Source organism: Plutella xylostella, chromosome 26, assembly GCF_932276165.1.
Source record: "Plutella xylostella chromosome 26, ilPluXylo3.1, whole genome shotgun sequence".
Lineage (NCBI taxonomy): Eukaryota > Metazoa > Arthropoda > Insecta > Lepidoptera > Plutellidae > Plutella > Plutella xylostella.
Genome location: NC_064006.1, coordinates 8274508 through 8292616, shown reverse-complemented (window position 1 = coordinate 8292616; position 18109 = coordinate 8274508). Strand labels below are relative to the sequence as shown.

At 40.1% G+C, this 18109-nt stretch overlaps 1 protein-coding gene across 4 annotated transcripts in view; it reads left to right on the top strand.

Moving 5' to 3' along the window:
- The window catches only part of LOC105379999 (protein Skeletor, isoforms B/C), a 48565-nt gene that overhangs the window by 23810 nt on the left and 6646 nt on the right, over positions 1-18109 (top strand). For 2 of the 4 annotated variants that reach the window (XM_048630636.1, XM_048630634.1), the window contains exons 3-12: positions 6982-7213; positions 9778-9889; positions 12228-12446; positions 13333-13533; positions 14380-14400; positions 14730-14822; positions 15675-15805; positions 16504-16616; positions 17258-17466; positions 17916-18057. In XM_048630636.1, coding sequence (XP_048486593.1) covers positions 6982-7213; positions 9778-9889; positions 12228-12446; positions 13333-13533; positions 14380-14400; positions 14730-14822; positions 15675-15805; positions 16504-16616; positions 17258-17466; positions 17916-18057 — 1473 coding nt within the window. The remainder of the gene's footprint in view (positions 1-6981; positions 7214-9777; positions 9890-12227; positions 12447-13332; positions 13534-14379; positions 14401-14729; positions 14823-15674; positions 15806-16503; positions 16617-17257; positions 17467-17915; positions 18058-18109) is intronic. The other 2 variants (XM_048630637.1, XM_048630635.1) reach the window with 1 other exon arrangement.

Below are 18109 nucleotides of genomic sequence, written 5' to 3'. Positions count from 1 at the left end.
ATAAAAGCATTTTTCTTGAAATAAAAATGAAATATTATGTATGAAGACTGCCTGAAACTATTTTGATTTCAGGAAAAATGCTTCTATTATGATTTCTGCGCCTGTCTGAAACCGGGTGAACATTGTGAGATGTGTTTAGTATTGCATGGTGGAGAGAACACCAACTGTAAGCTACTGATGAGTACCTATCTCAGCAGATCATAATCTGAATCTATAAATTATGCATCGATCTTTAGGTTAGTAATACTATTAGTAGGTATACTAAATGGAAAATCATAACTGCATTTGTGTTGTGTACCTATAACATTATAGCTTGGACATAACTCAATTTGTTATTCCTGACTTACCAAAAAGTTGAGGTAGATACCCTATCTAGGTAGGTATTTATACACATGGATACACACAGTAGTTACCTTTTCGAAAGCAATACTTATAATGATTATACTTACCTTAAATATTCCAATAAAGATATTAATCCATTTGGTTCGATTCCTAACGAAAATGGTGAACAATAAAATTCTTTGCGGCGGCAATTGATTCTTTCGTTAAACGAACCATCCGCATAGGTATTGGGTAAGCGTAAGCAAAAAGAGCAAGATTACCTTATAACTTGGATATTTATTGGAAAACGATAGTCACACATATTATACACCGTTAGGCCGGGACTCCACCAAAGCGGAGACGAGACGAGCGGAGAGGAGATGTTTTTAAACAACCAATAGAATTGAGTTATTGACACGTCTCCTCTCCGCTCAGCTTCAGTGGAGATCGCTGTGCGGAGATGAGTAATATTTGTATGTCGCGGAGGAAGCGGAGATGTGAGCTGTCGGACGACGCGCAGTGGAGACGAGAGATGTGAGCGGCGGCGTGCAGTGAGCGATGTCACCCTCCCCCCTCTCGCCCGCTAGCAACCCGTCAGAATGCGTACTGAGCACTCAACGCCTCGCACCCGAGCTGAAAAACATCTCTTCTCGCACAGCACACAGCACACCGCACACATCTCTGCTTTGGTGGAGTCCCGGCCATAGGCAGGCAAACAGAAAGAGAGAGACGTTAGGTGCATATAGAGCAAGTATAGAAATAAAAATTACTTTTCTTAAATATTACACAATGACACAATAAGGTTATACTAGTTTATACATCATTATTCCAATCATATACCATCGTCGAACAGTGCTTTCGACGAATCTCTCTATCGGCGAATGATTTCTTCGGCAAAGCAACCATCGTCGAACAGTGCTTTCGACGTATCTTTCAATCGGCGAACGATTTCTTCGGCAAAGCAACCATCGTCGAACAGTGCTTTCGACGAACCGTGCTATCGGAGAAGGATTTTTTCGATGAACAAACCGTCGACGAACAGTGTTTTCGACGAACCGTGCTATCGGAGAAGAGTAATTCGGAAAACGATTCGGAGCTCATAACTCCCTCACTCTCCGTCTGCTCACCGCGGCTGCTCACAAAAAGTGAAAAAGGGCTCCCGCGCTGCTCGCTTACGTCGATATTATCGTCTACCCTCAACTCGCCGATATTAATATTAAGGCTCGTCTACACTCAGAATAATTATCTTGATTATTCTGTGAGTCGAAATCGGTACAACTCCCGATAATTCGGGACAACATTGTCTGTTAAAAGTTTCATGATAGTTTCCGCTAGAGGTGCCACTTCTTATGCGAGAAAATGAAAAGTTTTACCTATAGTTTTCGTCAAACTATCAAACATAAACGTAACTTAAACGATTGTTATTTTCACCAATTTTCAAAAGTCGTAGAATAAAATTTATTTAGCATGAGTCACCACTTTCCTGTCATCACGTAGCGAGTCGATTTCCTATCCTAACTAATATTATAAATGCGAAAGTAACTGTGTCTGTCTGTCTGTCTATCTGTCTGTCTGTCTGCCTGTTACTCTTTCACGCGAAAAGTACTGAACAGATTTGAATGAAATTTGGTATACATATGGTATAGACCCTGGGAAAGAACATAGGCTACTTTTTATCCCGGAATTCCCACGGGAAAACTTTTTAAGGCGTAGCGAAGCTCGCGGGAACAGCTAGTTTAAAATAATAATAATAAAATAAGTAGGTACCTAATTTTTATCAGAAACAAGCCCAGACGCAGTTAAACAAACATAAATCATTATCTCGACAGAGCTCGAAGACAGAGCCGTACGTATTCCCCTTAATATCCGCAACGGAACTAGAACTCGAGGGTTTGGCCGGTCTGCAGGGGCCTACTCCTGCTTCATGAAATACCTCCGTCAAGCATCGAATTAACTGCTTTCGTAGAAATGTCATCCAATCAGTACGTTTTATGAGACGATTTGAAATTTAGACAAAACTGTCAATATTTGCATGGACCTGCTTGACAGATAAGCGATGATGCTTAACCATTGTTGATTGCTAATGTATCAGAGTTAGTAAGGCAACTAAGGCAGTAGGATACCCAGTAGGCCCTGTAGAAAAGGCCTCACACTCAGCCCAGCTGTATATCCCGGTGGCAGGCGCTTGTCTACATAATTTAGCTAAAGACGCTCCAGTTAAATGATTTCCCGTCTCTCCCCCGCGATCACGGCGGCGCCGTCGATGTATTTATCTAATATCCTAAGCGGAACGGAGCGGGGGCCCATTAAGGGATATTTTGATTGACATGTTCGCCCCCGAGATTTAGACTGCGAGGGTGGGTTAGGGCTGCCACAATGTGGAAATTATAGAAAAGACGACAATCATCATGTCATGACATGAGTCTCTTCAATGAAGTGTGTAAAAGGGAATAAGTTTACGGTTACAAACGTATAGCTTTTGAATCTTTTGATACAGATGAAAGCTCGCCTTCCTGAAAATTATTAAAGTCCAAAAGTCCGAGACAACCAACAGGCAGACAAAAAAAATACATTTTTTTTTTTTATTTATTTATTTATTGGCACGTCAACAGCACACACTACAAACATTGAATTAAAAGTAAGTTTATAATAATGTAGGTCCGAAGTGTGCACACATAACAGACATGCACAGCATTTACAAATAATGTATTAAATTAAATTACAAAATATAGGCAAAAAACATGCAATATTAATTAACTATTAGAAGATATAAAATTTATACAATAAAATGAAAATAAAACTTAATTTTTCATCAGAACCGAGATATTATATATTATGTAAATCATGCAAAATTTCCATGAAACTATAAAACTCTGCTTTACGCTCAAACTATTTGCTCTGCGAGTGGATACTAATGACTAATTACATACTAAACAAGGTACTCTAATCTAATAAACACATAAAATAATATCTGAAACACATAACAATTCACAATGCGAGATGTTTTCCAACAGCTGCGGATGAAATCGGTGGGAAACTCACAACATTTTCTTTGCAATTGTCTTGAGAAAATAAAACGACTTCATACGACGAGCACACGCTTTGCATTTTTCCTCTGGAGAGGAAATTATCTTCTTATTTCTGTAATTTCTTGTTTATTATTCCGATTTATTTGTGAGTTTCCATTTATATGTCTAAATTGTATATTTTATCAATTATAGACTGTATTTACAGGGTGTATTTTAGTGAGTTATTGATGTCGATTCTGAAGGCACACAATATAATTTTAGAGCTGTCATACCTTAATTTCTTTGTTTTAAAATCCGACTCATATACTCACTCGATCCATATTTTTTCAGATTTATTATGTTCATGCTATTTTATTGATTGGTAAGAGAGGCAACCCTAGCGACCCCGGGATCCACCCTCGCCCTAACACAGCTTTGTCTCGACATTTTGATACTCATTTTTATACTCGTTTCTTCGCCACGGATAACGTATTATTATTATATTGCGATCTATTTTTTGAGTTTTCCCGCGGGATTTATGGGATGGGCGATGGTGTTGACGCTCACGAATAAATGAGCTTTAGATTAGTGCTAAAATTCTCTTTGAATAACAATGATAGTATAATACTAGTACCTACATTATGCTCTGAATTATAACTTAGCCATTGAAAGTGGCATTTATTTATTTATTTATTTATTTCACAAAATCCACAGCACAAGACAAAATAATAGCTTAGGTATTATATAAGCCATACATAGGCCAATTACGGACTTACATTATACAAACGAATCACAATTACATCAGACAGAAAATAAAGTATAAAAAATACATGCAAAATTTAGGTTACATTACAATACAGTCACACAAAAAATTACAGAAGAGGACAAGCAATTAAAATTTACAAGCAACAAAACATAAACAAAAATTCATTTAAAGTTGACTCATGTATATTAAACACAAAAGTTACCAGCATGTCATTTAAAAAAAAAAAAAAATAAAAAATAAGACGTAAAGTTACCAAAAATCTAAATTTGGAGGCTAATTCCAAATTTTTAAATTGTAAATCAATAACTGTCCTTGGCGAAAAACCATTCCCTTATTCTATTTACAAAGCTCAATTGCGTTAAATGAAAAATGTCAAAGTCTGAGAACTGTTTATTATAAGTTTTAGGTAGTCGGCAACTTATGGAGTTACTTGCGTAGTTTGTATGCACTAAGGGTATGTGGAAAAGGGCTTTGCGAGTATGACGTGTGCGGGTGGATGGTGTATTCAGGGCATTCTTAATTTCTTACGTCTAAGTATTCCCTTACACAAAAATTAACAAGAAACTAGCCTCATCGTCGATTTAATTTGAAACTAATCGTAACCTGTTAAATTTGGTTGCTTCATACCTTTGCATGTAGACATCTAAGTACTCGTAGGCCACAAACTTGGCTAAAAATATACCTACATATAAAATATTATATTTCCAGCTCTGTTTGCAGGCAAACGGCTTAAAAACTAAAATAATTACATACTCCATAGAGATACAGATAACTCAATTCCCGGTTGGCATCCTCAAAGGCCCAGCCCCGCCCCAACATAAGCCTTCACTATAATCGCCATAATATCTCTATTTGAACCCCAAAAATAAGCGAACAGTTTAAATTAATAACTGCGAAACCGACGGGGTGGAGCCCTACTCTGAGTTTGCGATTCATTGCGGAGTCAGGATACGAAAACAGTTAAGAATTGCGTTTCTGCGCTAACGACCCACGACTCTATCTTGTTGTAAAACGTACCTAGTAGTACCTACCGATTGCATAGTGGCACTCGGTAATTTCGTATTAGATGAAGCTAGAGTAGCCCCTCAGGTGCATCGTGTGCATGCAGTTAGTAGGAGCCGGAGTGCACCTTTACATCAAATACTTATCTGCGAGCATTCTTACCGACACTTATAATAAGGGCGATGCTTGCGGTCTATCGTGAAGTCAAAACGAAATAACATTTACGAAGTTATTCGTTTCAAATTCAATACATTTTGAATCCGAAAATGGTTGTCAAAATAAGTTCGCGATAGCTACACTGATCTTACAAAATTTACTATTAGTTACAGAAGTATGTAGTTACCTAGTTTGTTGCTATTATATAAATATTATTTTAAATTGTTTACATTGATATTTCCCAAGATAGGACCCTATTAATCACAATAACTTCATGGAAGGTTCAAACTTAGTGTCGAATAAGTCACAACCTTCTCCCGAGCGCCATACGAAGAGTGATCGATCAATGCTTTTAACATTATTAAACTTATAAAACGTCTTATGTCCAGCATAAAACACGAGCCAATATGAGCCTTAAAACCTCAACATAAAGGTACAGATATAAAGTGTAGTGGTGTGGCGTTTATGATAGATTTTCTGGGCGGAAAAGCGGGTTTTCCGGATCCAAATCGTTTGGAATCACACGTTACGTTGTACATCAACAGCGTACATTGCCGGTGTGTTATGGAACCGCTTTTAATGCTATGAAGGTAATCGGCGACAAGTAAGCCTATTAGTTAAGCCGCGTTTTTTCTAAAAAGTTACATGAACATCACAATAATTTTAATATGTTCATTTTCAGTTTGCCTTAATTTATAGAAAAAGATACCGTATAAAATTAAATAGGTACTATTCCATACTATCCATTTTTCATGTGCGTTATTTTATATACTTACTAAACATGGTTTTGCTTGATATTCAAGTAAATGTTAGTGGTAGCTAACGCGTAGGTAAATTTTCTCTTTTCCCCTTTCCCCTCTTCAGTTAAATTTAAATTTAGCGATAAAGACTTCATGGATTTATATATGAGTATATATTTCCGAATATAAATAACGAAAACAGATAATATGAGTAGGTACTTATGTCCAATGTTTTCTATGTCTATCTGTAATATACTAAGTTATATCTCTGCCTACGATCAGAAGCACGAGCAATTGTTACAAAATAATCCCCCTATACAATGAAAGGTCACGATTAAATCCTTCCCTTGACCCCTACAATATAGATCTAGGTCTCAATCTAGGTCAGCCGGTATTACTGTGAACTTATCTAGTATTTGCGAGAGTTGCATTGTGCTAGCCTTTGTGTGTAACATATAGGAGTGGAATATAATATGAAGCTTTCATTGGTTGAAATTGAAAATGATTCTTCACTTTCCATTTAGGGAGAAAAGATCTGCTACCCAGCAAACTATAATATTTCGCCTTTGCCACCAAATTTTTCTGTACGTATTTTAGTTATAGGTTAGGAATAGATAGATGAATATAATATGTACTTCGGTTTTTTTTTAGCTCCCAAGTAGCCGATGATCCCATGATGCTGGAAGTAGAAAGTATATACCTACCCCATGCCTTACCATGGAAAACACCGTGTAACTTATCTAGACACCAAATTTTCTCTTCATGCGTAACGACTTTCGATGTTCAACTAGCTAATCTAAAGCTTGAATCGTAGTTAACGCAGCAGCGCTCCTGAACTTAGATTTTTCGTAATCTAGGGTGATCCTTAAACGTAACTTAAACGGATCGCCTTTCTGTTCTTCTGTCACGAGCTCGTGAAAAGGCGATCCGTTTACGTTTGTATGAGCCGTGACTTTTACACACAAAACTAACCACCCGTCTCCCCCAGGCCTGGCCTCCGGGAAGCACCCTCAGCCCTACTACGGGCGGCTCATCGGCCGTCTATCCAACTACGCGCACGGCATCAAGGGAACAGTCTACGCGGTGGACGAGGCCACGGTGTTCGTGCGAGGGTTCGCGTACGACGGCACCGGCCCTGACGCCTACTTCTGGGTGGGGGACTCCCCGCAGCCCTCGCCTGAGGGGCTGCTGGTGCCGTACCCTGATGATTATAGCAGCAGGTTAGTTGGTGGAATAACAGAAGGGCTAGCACGGGGCGCAAGACGTGCAAGTCAACACAAGTTTGTGGCGCTTTTATCACGTCTTGACATGAGAGAGACTTTGGGGCCAAGAAAATGCTTTCCTACAAGTCACAAATTGGCAATTCTGAAGGTGGTACACTTACACCTACAGACTGTCTATACCTACAGTATTGTGCAAATTAATGTGAACACGAGTAAAAATTTGAAAAAATACATTTATTAGTACTAAAATAAAAGAACAGAGATGTATTAATACAATTTAGGTTATTTTAATAAAAAATGTGTTCTCCCTGGCTTTTATACTTCTTCATCACGTTTTGGCATAGAATCGATATGATTTTAACAGTTTTCTGATATTTACTGGTCTAAAAAAACTTACGTATGGATTACAGCGTCAATCATTTTAATTTTTCTTGTGCAATCCGTTTTACGAAGTCTAATTTTCACGATGGCCCACTTATTTTCAATGGGATTAAGTGCCGGTGAGTTCTCTGGCCATCCAAAGGCATGATGTCTTGTTGTCCTTGAAATATTTAAGCATAATCTTAGTCTTAGACTCGTGGCATGGAGACGAATTTTGTCGAAAAACTTATCGACCGTTATCATCAAATTTTCTTAGTTTTACTTCTAATCTCCGTTCTAGCAAGTCACTGTAATGTAGCGAGTCCATCCTCCCTTCGATGGGAACAAGTCATCCGGTACCTATATAAGAAAAACAGCCCCAAACTAAGAAAAGTTGATGCTATGACGGTCAAAAAGTTTTTCATCAAAATTCGGCTCCATGCCACGTGATTATGCTTGAATATTTCACGGAAAACAAGATATCATGCCTTTGGATGGCCAGAGAACTCACCGGCACTTAATCCCATTGAAAATAAGTGGGCCATCATGAAAGTTAGACTTCGTAAAACGGATTGCACAAGAAAATCTAAAATGATTGAGGCTGTAATTCATACAAGTTTTTTAGACCAGTAAATATCAGAAAACTGTTAAAACCTTGTCGATTCTATACCAAAACGTTTTGATGAAGTTATACGAGCCAAGGAAGACACATTTTCTATTAAAACAACTTAAATTGTATTAATATATCTCTGTTTTTTTTATTCTAGAACTAATAAATGTATTTTTTTCTAATTTTTACTTGTGTTCACATTAATTTGCACAATACTGTAGGTATTCAATGTGTTTGTTACTAAAGTTATCAATAACTAATATTTTTATCCTTGACTCAGCACAACGACCTCAAAATCCATTAAAAAATCGAACCTCAACCGTTGGGTTTGTCCCTTTGAACAATTATCTAAAGAGTAAAAAGCTGCCTATATCAGCCGGATCGAATATAAACATGCCTATTGATTATTATTTTTATAATATTGTCCGATGTTATCTGTAATGGTGGGTAGGATACGGCAAAGTTACGTGTCGTGTGGATAACTAGATAGTAACATGCTATCGAATCACGGAAAGTGAATAGTTTGAAAGCTTCAGTTTGCCCTAAGCTTTGTTTTACTTATCCATATAAGCGTATATAGATAAGTTTACATATACCTACAGCCTACGTTTAAATAACTTCAATTATATTATTATGGTTTTACCTATTTAATCATGTAAGTACTTACATGAATAAATAGGTAAAACCATATTTTTCTTTTTTCTTTCTCGTATTATCGTCAGAAGTGGAAAGCTGTAGTTGTGGCCCTATGCTCCACTAGGAGTTAAAGGACTTAAGAAGAAGAAGATTATTTCTCGTATTATTGTGTTACGAATACGATTGACTATTACTATTTCTAAAACACAAAAATATGAAACCAGAAAATAATTGTATTTTTAGTGATTTTTCAGAGGATGGCTGAAATATCCATTATTATTTAAATCAAGGTCATTATCATCAATTAACCTTCATGAATTCCTTATTAAGCTAACATAAACAAAACAAACAATTTCACGGCACATTAATTAAATAAATTAAGTTCTCATTTACATAATGATTCTCCTCTTATCCTGGCATAAATTTATGTATTTTTTGTTTTTTTTGCGTTACCCATTCAATGTTTTTTGTCTTCTACGGTCGCATTTGCAATTCTAAAAGTTTAAAAGTATTTATTTATATTAAAACTCTAGTTTTTCCTCCTGTGCATCCAGGGAGTTAGTTTCCTACACACCAAATTTGATCAAAATAGTGCAAGTGCTTCTATTTTCCTGTCAACAAGTAACAAACATCTATCCATACTTATAATCCGTAAGTAGGATGCTCTGAACAACTCAGAGCTTCATCATCATGATTGAAGACCTTTATGAAGACAAGATTTCTCATCCTTCAAGGAACTTAAAAACAATAATTACCTATATGTGGAACAACTCACACATGACCATTCGATCCAAACAGGACCAAAGCTAGGCACCGTCTCTACTACTGGTATCTGACGGCTGACATATCTACACAGATACATAGATCTACCTTTAAACAATGAGCAAAATCTACCCCGGCCGGGGCTCGAACCCAGGACCTCCCAGCAGTCACTAACCCCTCCCCTCCCCCTCAGGGAGCCGCCGATCCTGCAGGCGCACAGCGGCACGGACATCCTGCTGCGGCTGCCGGCCGGGAAGCGACTCCGGGACATCAAGTGGCTCAGCGTGTGGTGTCGGCGGTTCACTGTGAGTATGCCGTACTCTGACTTACAGGATCTGGTAAATGGTATACCATCATCGGACATGGATGAGCTATGCGAAGCCTTTGATATCAACTTATCATAGATAGGTATAACGATTTATTTCACATTATCGCAGCATAACTGCATACTTTCCCGGTGCCCTTAGGCGCATGTACAGTCTCCAAAAGAGATAAGTATCCCCCACAAATTTTGAAATTTTTTATAAAAATCTACTCATGGTGATTGGAAGCACGTAATGAATGATACATGGCAATTGAATAGAGCTTTTGTCTATGTTAGGTTCAAGATGACGTGCTAAACTGCTAATAAGTTGAGTCACCTTTTTTCGGCTTCCTAGACCACTGTATAAGCTACCTATATTTCATTAATGTTATATGTATTAGAGTGGAGTTTAAGATTGCCATGAATTCTGACCTGCCCTAGACTGGGTCACTGATAATAAAATTCCTCATCCCATGGGATCATTTGTATCTGGCCAACTAGGAAAATCTTCTTTTCTATTGAACTTTCCCATTAGAAAACCGAAACATAAAGGCCGACCAATAAAACAAATAATGAATGATAATGAGCGAAGCCAAATCGCGTTAACTTCAGCCGGCGGATGTCATCGTAATATCGATCAGGCTCTAGGGGACGGGAGGGGAAGGGGAGGGGGGGCGCATGCGCGGGGGTTCGCGCCAAAATGTGACAGCTCAGCGGCGATGAATGAACGTGACGTCACGCACACACGGGGACTTGGGGAGAGGAGTAAGTTCCATGGATTAGGGATGATAATGCTATGGCTCTTATCCCCAAAGGAACCCCTAGGCAATAATGAAAATCGTATAGAGAAGCGTTTTCTTCCCTTGCTGGTTTCATACCTTACGATAAATTAATTTTAAGAGCGATGTCGGTGCTGCCATGACTCTATTAAACGTACCAACGATGTTAGCTCTCGTTAGTTCTACGAAAAGCTGAAAATACAACATGGATGTTGTATGAAAAAAAATATTAGATTAGACTAACGTATTCCCCTAAAATATCAGTCAGTTCCAATGATTTTATTCAATGGTTAGTTCATAAACAAGAGAAACTAATTAGTAATTACTTATACATCGTTTCCATGAAAGTAACCTTAATTTAACAAGTGCAAGTAGCAGAAGATATTAATTTAAAACTTTTCCTTTCATTCCGTCCATCTGTATCACAGGACCGAGGCTGCGGTGCGTTTGTTCGATGACCTCCTCATTTCCTCTTCAACAACTTTTATTATTATCTGTTCACATCTCATTGAAATGAAACCCTTTCTGGATGTAGCTTCATAATATTATTTGTAAGGGATCTGCAGTCAAATCTTCACTCATCATTTATTTACAACTTGAATGGAACTAGGATTTTATTACAAAATATAGAAAAAGAAAATGTGTTTTTAGGGTTCCGTAGCCAAAATGGCAAAAACGGAACCCTTATAGTTTCGTCATGTCCGTCTGTCCGTCTGTCCGTCTGTCCGTCTGTCACAGCCGATTTACTCGTAAACTATAAGTACTACAGTGATGAAATTTGATGGGAATATGTGTTGTATGAACCGCTACAAAAATATGACACTAAATAGTAAAAAAAAGAATTGGGGGTGGGGCCCCCCATACATGTAACTGAGGGATGAAATTTTTTTTTTCGATGTACATACCCGTGTGGGGTATCAATGGAAAGGTCTTTTAAAATGATATAAAGTTTTCTAAAAAACATTTTTCTTAAAGTGAACGGTTTTTGAGATATCAGCTCTCAAAGTCGTAAAAAGTATGTCCCCCCCCCTCTATTTTTATAACTACGGGGTATGAAATTCTAAAAAAAATAGAGGTGATGCATGCTAATTAACTCTTTCAACGATTTTTGGTTTGATCAAAGTATCTCTTATAGTTTTTGAGATAGGTTGATTTAACTGTAATTTCAATAAGTTTATTATATTTGCTGCTACGGAACCCTTTGTGCGCGAGCCCGACTCGCACTTGGCCGGTTTTTTTTAATGTAGCGTTTCTGCTTATAAAGCAACTTTTGAACGGGATTGTAATAGGAAAGAGAGTGAAATCATTGCCACACACTATTGCACCAACAATGGATGTATAAATTCCGCCCTAGACGAAAATAAAACCTCACGATATTTTGCAACACAAGTTTTACAACAGGCTATGGTACCGAATTTGAATCAAAAGGCACTGATTAAAATCTTGCGGTCCCATATTTACTGTTATTTAGTAAAAAGACATAGCAATTACATAGCTGGTTACAATGAACAATTGAAAAACTCCTTCAAACGCCTCATAAACCCTCCAACCCTCTTCCAGGTGAATTTCGGCGACGTGTTCATCCCGGCCGGCCTGGACCCGCCCCGGCCGCGGGTGCTCCCTGAGTTCAAGCGCCTGGCGCACGGCCTGCGCTCCGGGAACATCAGCGTACTGGATGCCAAGACCTTCTACATACCCAACCTGCACTATGATGGAGCCGGGCCGGATGCCTACTTCTGGGTCGGGAATGGAAGTGAGCCTAATCCTTTTGGGACTAAGGTGAGTGGTTGATGGGGAAAGATGGGTTTTTCTGGTTGTTGTCCTGAGACAATAAGGCGGTTTTGTCCTGGATGCCAAGACCTTCTACATACCTAACCTGCACTATGATGGAGCTGGGCCAGATGCGTACTTCTGGGTCGGGAATGGAAGCGAGCCTAATCCTTTTGGGACTAAGGTGAGTGATTGATAACAAGAGTAATTATGATCGGGGTTGTTGTATAGGTACGGTGTAATCATCAGATAATAAGACGGTTTTGTACTGGATGCCAAAGACTTTCTACATACCCAACCTGCATTATGATGGAGCTGGACCGGACGCATACTTCTGGGTCGGGAATGGAAGCGAGCCTAATCCTTTTGGGACTAAGGTGAGTGGTTGAGAAAGGAAAGATTAAGGAGGTTTTGTCTGGTTGTTATCATGAGACAATAAGGTGGTTTTGTGCTGGACGCCAAGACCTTCTACATACCCAACGTGCACTATGATGGAGCTGGGCCGGATGCCTATTTCTGGGTCGGCAATGGAAGCGAGCCTAATCCTTTTGGGACTAAGGTGAGTGGCTGATAAAAGAAATATGGAAGTGGTTGTATCAGGTTGTTTGACTTTGGTTGTGCAACTATTTTTGAAGGAGTGCCTGGAGATTATCCTTGACTTTCGTAATTTAAGATTTATCATCGTCAGCGCCTATATCAACCCCAATCATCTAATTTATAATCGAAGGAAAATGAGACGATAAAGTATCATGATTAACTACTTAGTTGAGTTTTAATACTATCCATCAGCAAGTCCAGCTACCTTTGTCTAAGGACGTCAATCCAGCGGGCTCTACGTGTGCCTGTTTTATGGTTCCCACTAAATTGAGATATATTTCCTTCCCAACCCCCCCAGGTACCAAACGAGATGGGTTCCCTCCACCCGCTCCGAGGCTACCAGGGCGAGGACATCGAGATCCAGCTGCCGGAGCGGCTCACAGTCTACGCGGTGGACTGGCTCGCCGTCTGGTGCGTGGAGTACCGGCACAACTTCGGGCACGTCATGTTGCCGAAGGACCTGGACGTGCCGCCGGCGTTGGGGCAGACTAAGATTACTGTGAGTTTGGGGTCGGGGTGGGGTGGTGAAGGTTTGGGGTACTTACTGGGGAAACCGGGTGTGAAAAGAGCATCCTCGACTTATGGGCTTGTACACAAAACTTCGATCATTAATAATCAAGCTTTTACCCTGAAAAACTGTCAAAACCGTCGCAATTTTTTGTGTACAAGCCCTATTGACAGTCTGCCACTACGGTTACATTTCGACGAAGGCCGGTAAAGTGGCACTAAGTAAAAGACCACATACAATGTCGTATTTTCCTAACTTTGTGAATAGTCTGGTAAAGGCTCTAGAAGACAAGGATTCACCATTCATGCAACATGCAGTATTCAGTAACGATTTGTTTATCGTGGTCTACATTATTTTTATTTTTATTATAATGACAAAACGTTTTGTCCCCTTTTTCTCCTATTTTTTCTCATGCAGCTAACACAGGATTACTAATATTTACTTACAGGGTGCAGACAGTTAATAACCTTTGCTTTTCCTAACATGAAACTTTGCAATTTCAGAATAAACACAAAAAGCCGTCGAGGAAGCGACCGCAAAAAACACGCACTACCACCACACGTAGACCCTCCTTATTCGATTTTGATTGGTTTAGGATCCACCAATAAACCTACATTTGTTTTTTGATATGTGATTTATTATTTTAAAACACCGTGCGTTGCCTTAAGACTGAATTAAACTACTATTTTTCGGGGTCTACGGTCCTACTCGTTAACATTATTTCGTTGTTATATTATTTGTCATCTGAATTAATTTAAGAATTTAATTACACATTTAATAACAATCCATTGTGTTTCTCTCTGATCTGTTTGCTTGCCTGTGGATTGTGTGGAACAGCCGGCATGGTGGTATAACCCCGTAAGTATAGCTATTTAATAACTTTACTAAGTTTCCTTTTCTTTCACTAACTATAATGGGCTTAGCAACTAATCTTCTGCTTTAGCTAAAGCGGTTCATTGATCCAACAAAGCTTACAATTTGAAATGTCAAAAAATATTATTACTCCCGAAAGTCCCGAATAAGGGCTATCTCTATATGTATATCCATCCGAAAGCTACTTGGATAAATATATTACACTTTACCTACATAGTTTTAAATTAACAGGTGGAGGTGATCCTAATTAGTTTTAATGTTCACGATTATCCATGTATCTAAGATAAATTGCTAACAAATGTACAATTTCACAGACAAGCTCCACCACGTCTCAGACTCCCTTTAGCGCCACCAATAATTGCAAGGAAATGTTGGACAAGCGACTGCAGGTGCGCTGGGAGATACAGGTAAATAAGACCGCCTTTATGATTAAACTTCATAATTGTAATTTTTCAAATTAATTTTTAGATTAAGAACCTATTACGAAGGACTGCAACTAGATTGTACTACCATCGACACATACATTAACAATCCTGCTGTACCTCTACCTACTGCCAGCCGATTTGACAAACATCTCTGATCATCAGAGAATGTAGTTATTGTGTCTAATCGTAAAGGTACATAATTAAGTATTTAACAATTGAAATCATCTGAAAAACTTGTGCATGATACTGAAAGTGAAATAAAACATGAAAGTAATTAGATGTTCCTCTTTCTTCCTCCACAAGCGAGTGCTACTGCAATAAGGTAATAATGATTGTTTCACAACTGCTAACTATATTTTATGCTAATTTTAAGCTATTAGGTAAGTATAAGTACTTAACATGACAAAATATAATCTGAGATTGTCTTGACATAATTAGATTGTCCCCAATGTCCACTTTTAGTGCTAATGACAAAATATCTTGACTACGTATTTAAGGAAGATTACATTAGGTAGAGAAAGACAGGCAGAGTGGGTAGGATTTAGGATTGAAATTTTGCAGCAGCAGGCCAGAACGTAAGTTAAAATCGCAACAATATGTTTATACAGTGTCGTATGACATCACGGCTTTGTATGTCTTAATCAAAGAACCATCTAGATCTCCTTTATACCCATCCCAGACAACAACAACTTCACTTACCCTACCCCTTACTCTTACGGTGAAGGAAAATATCGTGAAGAAACCTGCACACCTACAGTCACCTCTGACTACCCCTTGGGGGATTACAGTCATCAACATATAAATGAATGTGTTAACCCCCTTTCCCTTCCCCAGGGCGACCACGTCCAGATCTCGCTCTCGGCGCGACTGCGCAAGGAACAGTACATGGCATTCGGCGTCTCCGGGGCTGTGGGCAGAGCCGCCATGTTGGGAGCCGACGTGGTGGTTGCTTATTGGGATAACAGGTGCGTTGGGTTGGGGTTAAAATCATCATCAGCCAACAATCATCCACTGCTGGACACAGGCCTCTCCCAAGGAGCGCAACAACACTCAGTCCTCGGCCTTCCTAATCCAGCCACTACCGGCTACCCGCCTAAGGTCGTCGGTCCATACTGTTCGTGGTCTCAAAGAACACTCGAGAATTCGTCTAAACTCTAACCCAACGGTGGTCTAAATAAAACTACCTATAGTTTGAGTCAAAATCAAAACTTATGGTCTCACCTGTAGTCTGTTTTCATTATGGAATCTGTAAAATATCAATTTTTGGCGAATAGCTAATAATGTTCGAATTTTTTGATAAGACTTTTCATAATGAATAGATACTGATGTCAAAAGGTAAGATTTTATTTAGTGAAGTATCTCAGAGACAAATTAAAATACTTATAGGTTTACAAAATATTTCACTCTTGGAAAATTTGTTAACTACTTAACTACCTAGGTAAATACTGTTTAAAAGCGTGCGGATTTCATCATGCACGAGGGATTGCGCGCAACAGGACACCTCTGCAAGTGTACAGTGTAATGCATGGAATATACGCAATCCCTCGTGCGTGATGAAATCCGCACAGCAATAAAATTACATGACTCTGATCCAGCACGCTAATATGGACTACTAGGTATTATGAAATAAATGTATTTTAACCCAACCTCCCTCAAACTCCAGGACCAACCAGCCCCGGGTCTCCGACTACACGATCACGCACCTAGCGCAGTGCGACGGCGAGCGCGGCGTGTGCCCCGACGCGCGCCTCGGCGGCAGCGACGACGCCAAGCTAGGTGAGAATGAACCGGGCTAGGCGAGAATGAACCGAGCTAGGAGACGGTGAGCGCGGCGTGTGCCCCGACGCGCGCCTCGGCGGCAGCGACGACGCCAAGCTAGGTGAGAATGAACCGAGCTAGGCGAGAATGAACCGAGCTAGGAGACGGCGAGCGCGGCGTGTGCCCCGACGCGCGCCTCGGCGGCAGCGACGACGCCAAGCTAGGTATGAGAGTCTTCTTCTTCTTCTTAGCGTATCGGTGTCAACCAGTCTGAACCTTCACTACGGAGACACGGACCAGCCCTTCTTCTTAGCATATCGGTGAGAACCTGAAAGGACTAGCCTGTCAGATTAGCTGATAGTTGCGGACCGCCCAGGCCAGGGTAGATGAGAAAGATCGAATCATATTTATCATCAATGCGCGCAGCCGCAGGCCGCAGCTTAGAGGGCTAGATATAGATTCAACCGAAAGATATCGAAGAGTACCGAGAGAAAACTTCCAATCCCTCCATCTCCGCCTGTGAAAAATACAGTCGTGTTTTGCGACGGTTTAACCCCTAGTGACGAAGGGTGTCGCCAATTTACCTGGCTCTGTATCCCTAACATCAACAACACAGGTTACACAGGCTTTACTAACACCCATTTCTATCCAAATTTCAGTGTCCGGCCAAAACAAGAACGGTATCGTCACCATCACATACAAGCGTCCTCTCTCGGCCACAGAGCCGCTGAAAGACAAGGAGGTCCTGTCGTCCAGGTCTCAGTCAGTGATAGCTGCCTTTGGACCCCTCAACTCCAAGTATGAGGCTAATGCGCATTCCTTCATGGACACTACGAGGGATGACGTGCAACTTGACTTTGGGGCTATGGTGAGTTATAGTTTCTTGTCTTCTTCTTGGTATAGCATATGACCCTTCAGTGGGGCAGAGGGTAGACACAAGAGTTTTCCATGCCTGTTTGTCGATAACAGCGATAGTTTCTTTAGGTTGTCCTATTTTTAAAGCGTTTGCTGGGTAAACATACAGCTTGGTAGTTTAGTTAGGTTAGCCAACCTCTACTGGCTAATTTAGGAAGCCTGTCACGCGCACTTTTACATGCTGAGAACTTACATCATTATCATAAAAAATGCTAAGACCCGTTGCGTAGGCTGCCGTGTAAATCTGTTACTTAACTGAAACATTTAGTGCTCTTGTATACCTACCTACTAATTAGGTAGGAGGTACTCGTAAGTCACTTCTAATGTGTCTACGACTACTTGAGTTGTCCCACTACCTTCTCTAACTCGACATTTTATTCAATTGACTCCTCTCCCCTCCAGAACGACAACACGTGCGTGGGTCTAGCGGAGTCGGCCGGGGCGGGCCCGGCGCCGTGGCCTCCTCGTGTCGTGTCCGGGGCCACCTCGCTCACGGCCCGCATCGGCCCGGCCGGCGGCGCGCGCGGGTACACGCCCATCACTGGTGAGTAAAAGCGTAAAACAAACGCATAACTTGTGGACATGGATCTCCACGC